General features: G+C 36.4%; 1 protein-coding gene across 5 annotated transcripts in view; it reads left to right on the top strand.

Moving 5' to 3' along the window:
• Window positions 1-8043, top strand: part of LOC107602792 (gamma-taxilin-like) — a 10257-nt gene continuing 2214 nt past the window's right edge. Inside the window, exons 1-8 of one of the 5 annotated variants that reach the window (XM_016295367.1) lie at window positions 1-197; window positions 1073-1301; window positions 1605-1696; window positions 2585-2755; window positions 2845-3039; window positions 4040-4159; window positions 4478-4645; window positions 5031-5126. In XM_016295367.1, the coding sequence (XP_016150853.1) occupies window positions 99-197; window positions 1073-1301; window positions 1605-1696; window positions 2585-2755; window positions 2845-3039; window positions 4040-4159; window positions 4478-4645; window positions 5031-5126 (1170 nt within the window). In that variant the 5' untranslated portion in view covers window positions 1-98. Of the gene's footprint in view, window positions 198-231; window positions 423-844; window positions 993-1072; window positions 1302-1604; window positions 1697-2584; window positions 2756-2844; window positions 3040-4039; window positions 4160-4477; window positions 4646-5030; window positions 5127-8043 lie in introns of those variants that run through there. The other 4 variants (XM_016295370.1, XM_016295369.1, XM_016295368.1 and 1 more) reach the window with 4 other exon arrangements.

Below are 8043 nucleotides of genomic sequence, written 5' to 3'. Positions count from 1 at the left end.
AATGGAACGATTTACCCGAGGAGCCCAGGTGTGCGATTTCATCCTAAAGCATGTCGAAATGACAACTAAATGAATAGCATAAATAAATAAATGCTTAAATGTGGTTCATTTCTGCTCATCCAGTCTTGCCTCTAGTGTTTCGTCACAACATGGCGACGCGCTCGGATGCCAGGCACAAAAACACCGACACCACACAGGTAACGTTACTGTACCTCAAGCTGCTCACTGCTGAACATCTGTTTTAAACATACCACCATTAACACATCTAACCCCACGAAGGGCTTGCTGAACACACGCGAAGGGAGCCTGTCGCCATAAATGCGTGTGATTTACGAAGGAAGTAACGTTAGCTTTAGCCCGCTAACCAACTCGTGTTGAACAGGGTGAATGTGAGTTAGCCTGAGGTTTACAGCTTCATCACTGTAAGTTACAGATTTCACGGCGAGATGGGTTTTGGTCTTAATATTGTAAACTTTTAACCCGGGGAAACTGATGAGGCTCATATTGCCATATGAATAAACATAAAGAAGGATTATTATATGCGTCTAATGTATGTCAGGAAAGCTAAGTATGCTTGAATAAGTATTTGAATGTTTTCATATTCATAAGTTTGTAGTGTATACTGTAACTGGTCAGTGTTGACGCATTATTAGTTGACACGTGCTTTGAATAAATGTCTCATTTGTTCATGTCGTTCCCTCTCACTTATTTAGCTTGTGCTGGTTTTAAAGTAACTCTCTGGCTGTGGCTCTAAACCTAGTGAACTTCGTGCATTTTAAACGTGTGTGGTGCAAACAAATGCTGCCTAGGTAGGGAGCTCACTGGGATTTGAGAGACAGCCTCTGTCTGCAGCACCTACTCATCTCTCTCTTCCTGAATAGGGAGTTTGTTTTGCACTTGCTTGTGTTTAAAGTAAATATCCAGAACTAGTGCAGGCATCTTTGTATTGGATGTAATATGTGTCACTTATATGCAGTGAGTCGGCGACTAATGTTGTTGTCAAAACTACACAATCTCAGCTCGGTTCATTTAAACTCATCTCCTTACACATTTTTTGTGTTTACACCATCAGCGCGCTGAAGTCATGGAGGAAATCATTGGGGTCTGTGGTCTAGAAGCCAGAGGACTCGTTGAAGGGAGCAATTCACCTCCGGATGTGGAGACCCCATCCCAGGATAACGGGCTGGTGAGCAGTGAGGAGGAGAGAGGGGAGACGCCTGGAAGGGAGGATAGTAACCCTGACCCCCTCGATGGGGAGTTGGACCCTAACGCTGAGAAAACCAAGGACCATAATGCATTTGGTTAGTGTTTCTTTTTTCTGCTGAATACAAAAGAAGATATTTTGAAGAATGTGGGCAACCGAACATTTTCTGGTCCCCATTGACTTTCATAGTATTTGTTTTTTTCATCCTATGGAAGTCAGTGGGGACCAATAACTGTTCACTTCAAATATTTTCATTTTTGGGTGAACCATTCTTTTAATCGGTAGACCTTTTTGTTTTAGAAGAAATGTGTGTGTGTTTTTTTTTTTGTTGTTTGTGATGGGATAACTCATCTATCAACAACAGGTTATTCTAAGCATAATTCTTCTTTTGTTGTCATAGGCAAAGAGGTGTTGTTGCTTATGCAGGCGCTTCATACCTTAGCCACCCCAGAAGAAAAACTCGCTGCCCTTTGTAAGAAATATGCAGACCTGGTATGTATTTGGTGCTAGAGAAAGGATATTACACAACAATGAATATTATACTTTATACTTAATGTCCTTACGGACAAGTTCACAAAAAAAACAACATTTGCAGTCCAAAATTGCATGATTTATTTTCTTGTGTAAAACACTACTCTTTTTTCCATACGTAGTATTATACAGCTAATGTAGTATGAAAAACTAATAATGATTTTATTTTATTTTTTTAAGTTTTGATGTAGCCGAAAACCAAAAGTTAGAATTTTGGGTAACTGGGAAATGTAACTATGTATAATATTGTGGTAAAGTTCCTCTCAATATTTCAGTCAAACAAATTTCTATTCTTGCATAATTTTTGGTCCATGTTGCTGACATGTTTACCTGTTAATGATGAGGACTTCTTAATTTTTTTTTAATCTGAGCTATGATGTACTTCATAAATAGTCCTTTTAAACTCTTAACCCAAGGAAACTGATGAATATGAGGCTCACTTGTCACTCTTTTGGGGTTTGATTTGCCATATGATTCAGATCAGAATTAATCTGCTGCATAATTTTCAGTGAACAATATAGGCAGCCAATCGATGTATGCTGGAATAAATATTTTAATTATTTCATATAAGTTATTTATCAGTGTTGACGTCAGAAAAGTTCTTCAAACTGCCTCAATATTTCAGTCAAAATTAATTTGACATTTCTATTCTAGCATAATTTTTCTCCGCATTGCTGATGTTTACCTTTTGTAGCTTGTCCACATTGATGACAGTCAAAAAAGTGTCATCAGATATAATTAAATGTCACTGATACCTTTTTTTTATTATTATTATTTTTGCCAAATGATTTCAGTTGCTGAAATTTCAGTGCATCACTAACTACTAATGTGCCATTCCTCCTGGGACAGCTGGAGGAGAGTCGCAGCATACAAAAGCAGGTGAAGGTGTTGCAGAAAAAGCAGAATCAGGTGCTGAAAGAGAAGATCCACCTGCAGAGCGAGCACAGCAAAGCCGTCCTGGCACGCAGCAAACTGGAGAGCCTTTGCAGGGAACTTCAGCGCCATAACAAGACCCTGAAGGTACAGCCACCAGAGCTCACGCACATCCCGGATTTGATTTGAAGATTCGTATTGGCCTTTGTTTAACCAGATAAACATTGTGATGGCAGGAGGAGAACGCTCAGAGGTTCAGGGAGTATGAGGAGCGGCGCAAGGAGGCCACGCTGCACTTCCAGATGACACTCAATGAGATTGAGGCCCAGATGGAGCAGCACAACTTGCACAACAGCAAGCTGCGGCAGGAGAACATGGAGCTGGCTGAGAAACTCAAGAAGCTCATCGAGCAGTATGAGCTCCGGGAGGAGGTGAGGCAACATCTGTCCAATATGAAAAATGGCTGTTATGCTGAGTCCTTCGAGCCCTCCGAGGTTTCATTTGTTGTGTACTCTGTAAAGCCAAGGTGTTTGATCTGTCCATTCATATTGCTTCTAAAATATAAGTGTTTTGCATGTTGAGCTCATTCCAAATGTGCTTCAAATGAAACCATTATGACTAATCACGTGACTCTGTATGTAGGAATAAGCATACGTTTTCTACTGTTCAAAAGTTTGGAATAGGTTGTAGTCTAATTTAATATATTTTCAAATATAATTTATTCCTGTAATGCCAAGCTACATTTTTTAGCATTATTACGCCAGTCTTTAGTGTCACATGATCCTTCAGAAATCATTCTAGTATGCTGATTTGCTGCTTAAGAAACATTTATTATTATTCTTGTTGAAAACGGTTCTTTTTTTGAACATGAATGCATTACATTGATCAAAAGTGACAGTAAAGACCTTTATAATGTTACAAAAGATTTCTGTTTCAAATAAATGTTGTTCTTTGAGCTTTCTATTTATCAATTCACGATTTTTGAAGGATCATGTGACACTGAAGACTGGAGTAATAAATGACAGCTGAAAATTCAGCTTTGCATCATAGGAAAATTTTTTAAATATATAAAAATTGTTATAAAACAGTTATTTTAAGTTGTAGTATTTATAGAAGAAATGTATATATTGTAAAAAAAAAAAAAAATATATATATATATATTAGTATTTTATTTCAGTTAACATTTTTTTATTTCAGGTAATGTAAATGTATTTTATGGTTTTATTTAACTGTAATAACCTTGGTTTGCTGTATCAAGCAGCATAACACATTTTTGTACAGCTAAAATAATTGGAAGCCAATGACACTGGAAGCCTCACACATTAAAATTGTCCGCAAGTTAAAAATAAGGATCGATAAGGAAATGTTGCCGTTTTCCAAGCGATTGCGCTTTTGAAGAATACTGTGAACATGACATTTATCTTTACCCAGCACATCGACAAGGTGTTCAAACACAAGGAACTGCAACAGCAGCTGGTGGACGCTAAACTCCAGAGGACGGCTGAGCTGATGCGAGAGGTGGAGGAGAAACAGCAGAGAGAAAGAGAGTTTGTGAGTATCCTTGTCATAATCCTAATCCTGTTTCTGAGCCTGTTACTAATCCTGAAGGATTGGCACCTGCAACCAAGGAGATCTATAGTATTTGGATTAAGCTATCCATTAGCATTCCCATTTATCACAATAGAAGTTGCTTGCTGGTGTGAGGCCTTCTGAAGTAGAAGTTTGAGCTATCTTTGCTCTCTGGCACTCAGTTCTGCAGCCAGGTTAATTTGATCCAGTCACCTGAGCCGTAAATGCCATGTGACTAAACACTCCTGGAGCTGCAGGAAAATGATGCCACCTAAATGTTTATCTATATTCTCTGTTCAGCTTCTGAAGGACGCGACTGAGTCCAGACATAAATGTGAGCTGATGAAGGAGCAGGAGCATCAGTTAAAGCAGCAGCTCACTCTGTACATGGACAAGTTTGAGGAGTTTCAGACCACCCTCGCCAAGAGCAACGAGGTCTTCACCACCTTCCGACAGGAGATGGAGAAAGTGAGTGTGCAGGAAGTGTTCAAAAGAGGTCTCTCAAGGTCACCAAGGCTGCATTTATTTGATCAAAAATGTAGAAATATTGGGAAATATTATTACAATTTAAAATATAATTTATTCCTGTGATGCAAAGCTGAATTTTCAGCATCATTACTCCAGACTTCAGTGTCACATGATCCTTTTATTAGTCAAATAAGTCTTATAGGTAAGGATTTTAATATAGTTGTATCTCTACATTTTCACCTTCACATAATTCCAAATATAACACTTTCCGACAATGAAATGGTCAGACCGGATTATTTGAAAGACTATCAAAGTCAAATGAATATGGTCTTGTATGGAAAAGCCCATATGGAATGACCCATTTTTGTTTTCTGACATTAATCAGATGACCAAGAAGATCAAGAAGCTTGAGAAGGAGACCACACTATGGAGGACCAAATGGGAGACCAACAACCAGACTCTCCTGCAGATGGCAGAAGAGGTGAGCGGAGTAATAGAGCTGTTGTGTTTTTACACATGCAGTATTTTCAAAATTCAGGGTACAGCTGTGAGTTATTAATGTTGGAGAGCAATGTACATAAAAGTGAAGAAACATTCACAACAATGTTATTTTAATATCAGAGACTTTTATTTTTTTTAATCAGTAATATTTCAGATTTAGTTGTAATTATTTTAGTAGAGCTGTCTTAACCGTGGCTTGTGTACTGCAAACACATACCAGCTTCATCACTGTGTCTGTCACGCGACTCTGTTCCCCTTTCGGGCTCTGTCTTTACTCTTTACATTTATTTTGAAAGATGAAGCTCGTGATTATGGTAAGGGGCGTTACATTTCTGACGAGTGCTTGCGGTGTTCGGCCAATCACAATGCACTGGGTCAGCTGGCCAATCAGAGCAGACTGCGCTTGTCGGACGGAGGGACTTTGTAGAAAACGAAGCATTTGAGAGAAGCGGGGCATAGAGGACCTAAAATAATGTATAGTATTTGAAAAATAATGTGTTTTTTGAACATTAAAGCATGTCAACATATTCTGTTACACCAAATACACAAAATAATGATCTTTAAAAAAGCATCAAATGACCCCTTTAAACAATTTAAAATTAGATTTTTAGATCGGTTAATGTTTATTTTATTTCAAGTAATGAAAATGTGTTTTTTTTTTTTATGGTTGTAGTTTTAGTTTGTTAAAGTTAACTAAAACTGCAATAACCCTGCTTCACAAGTCATTTTAACCACAGAAATCGAAAATCTCCTGAGTGAACTGATGGCTCAGAAATGCTTATTCTCTTCCTGGTTTTAGGACTACAAACTGAACAACTGTAGCACGCCTCATTAATAAAGTTTAGCGAGCGTGTACAGCTCCGCTTTTGTTGAGGTCCATTATAAATGTGTCTTATAAAAAAGAGATGGGTCAAGACTTTGTAGATATACGCTACTGTTTCAGGGTTTAGTAAGGGTTTTTTAATCTTGTTGAAAGAAATCTCTTATGCTCACCAAGGTTGCATTTATTTGATCAAAAATACTGTAAAAACAGTGAAATTGTGAAATATTATTACAATTTAAAATAACTTTTTTCCGTTTTAATGCATTTAAAAATATAATTAATTCTTGTGATGCAAAGCTGAATTTTCAGCATCATTACTCCAGACTTCAGTGTCACATGATCCTTCAGAAATCAAGAAACATTTCTGATTATAATCATTGTTGAAAACAGTTGTGCAATTTTTTTTCAGGTTTCCTTGATGAATGTGAAGTTCAAAAGAACAGTATTTATATAAAAATAAATCTTTTATAACAAATAAATGTCTTTTTATAAATTATCTATTAATCTTTTATAAAGGTCTTTACTACTTTTAGGATTGGGTATTGTTTGAAATTTATCGATTCCGATTCTGCTTATCGATTCCCAGTTTCGATTCCAGTGTGGATAAAAAAAATATATATATATTCAAACATTTAGATATCAAACATTTATTCGGTCTCTTTTTGCAAAACATGTAGTTGCAACTGAATACCTTGAACAAAAATCAGCAGGCTACATAAAATCTGGACTGGATTAAAAGCTGTAAAATAGAGCTGCACAATTCTGGATAAATTGAGGAGAGAGAGAGGGGGGGTTCATAAATTACATGTGATTTTTTATTTTTTATTTTTTATTTTTTTTTTTACAAAAATCACATGTAATTTATGAATGAATTATTCAATGACTCACTTAAGATTTACTTGTTTCATTATTGGATGAATAAGTGTTTTTGAATGAATCTCTTGAATGAATGATTCAAAGACAATTTCTTTTTTTTTATTTGAATTTTTAAATCTTTATTTGAAGCGTCAAATTACTTTGAACAAAAATCAGCAGGCTACATAAATTAGTCGATTAAGAGCTGTTTGTGTGCAAAATAGAGCTGCACAATTCTTGATAAATTGAGATTTTTTTTTTATTCATAAATGACGATATATATATAATTTTTTTTTTTACAAAACTATTTTGATTTATAAATGAATGATTCAATGACTCACTTAAGATTTACTTGTTTCATTATTGGATGAATAAGTGTTTTTGAATGAATCTCTTGAATGAATGATTCAAAGACAATTTCTTTTTTTTTATTTGAATTTTTAAATCTTTATTTGAAGCGTCAAATTACTTTCAAAAGGTGATTTACTCTATTTTAATCACTACAGTACACATCAGTGTTTATTTCCAAACTATAAACATGTATCCCCGTTCTTCTGTGATTTATTTGAATGATTGTAACAGAAATAATAATACTGTGTGGTTGAAAAGACTCTTTGTGAAGCTGTTTCATACATACACATGACAGCTGAGTGAGAGCGATGATCACACCGTTGTTCAAACACGTCAAAGGTTGAACAGCTGAACCGTTGTCATTTAAGAAAGATCACATTGGTGTTTGAATCGTGTTTGCGATCTTTAAAGATGTCCTACTATGCTTTTTCACTTTTTCAACTTTAGTTAGTCTGTAATGTTGCTGTTTGAGCATAAAAAAGATCTGCAAAGTTACAAAGCTCCTTCAAAAGGAGATTTTATTTAACAGAAATCACTTTTCAAAAACTACAACGAACGACTCGTTTGGACTACAACGCATATTTTCCGGGATTTGTGATATCACAAATACCGACGAATGGGACGAGACCTGGTCGAGCTGCACTAGAGAAGGCAACGAGTGTTATCACTATGTCGGAGACACGCTAGCTTTCCCCAAGGCAGACGAACTTAGAGTGGTTACAATCATCCGGGTTTAAATCGCTCTCAAATTGATTTGATTTTGACGCAATATTTACACTGAAGCTCGCAGGCGGCTATGGTAAAGGGCATGACATTTCCCGACCAGGCGCCGAGTGCTGCCAATCACAGCACACACTGGCCCAGCTAA

The sequence above is a fragment of the Sinocyclocheilus grahami genome, unplaced genomic scaffold (assembly GCF_001515645.1).
Source record: "Sinocyclocheilus grahami isolate Dianchi unplaced genomic scaffold, SAMN03320097.WGS_v1.1 scaffold335.1, whole genome shotgun sequence".
NCBI classification, from domain to species: domain Eukaryota; kingdom Metazoa; phylum Chordata; class Actinopteri; order Cypriniformes; family Cyprinidae; genus Sinocyclocheilus; species Sinocyclocheilus grahami.
Note: the sequence above shows the minus strand (reverse complement) of the source record. Positions and strands in the feature narration are given on the sequence as shown.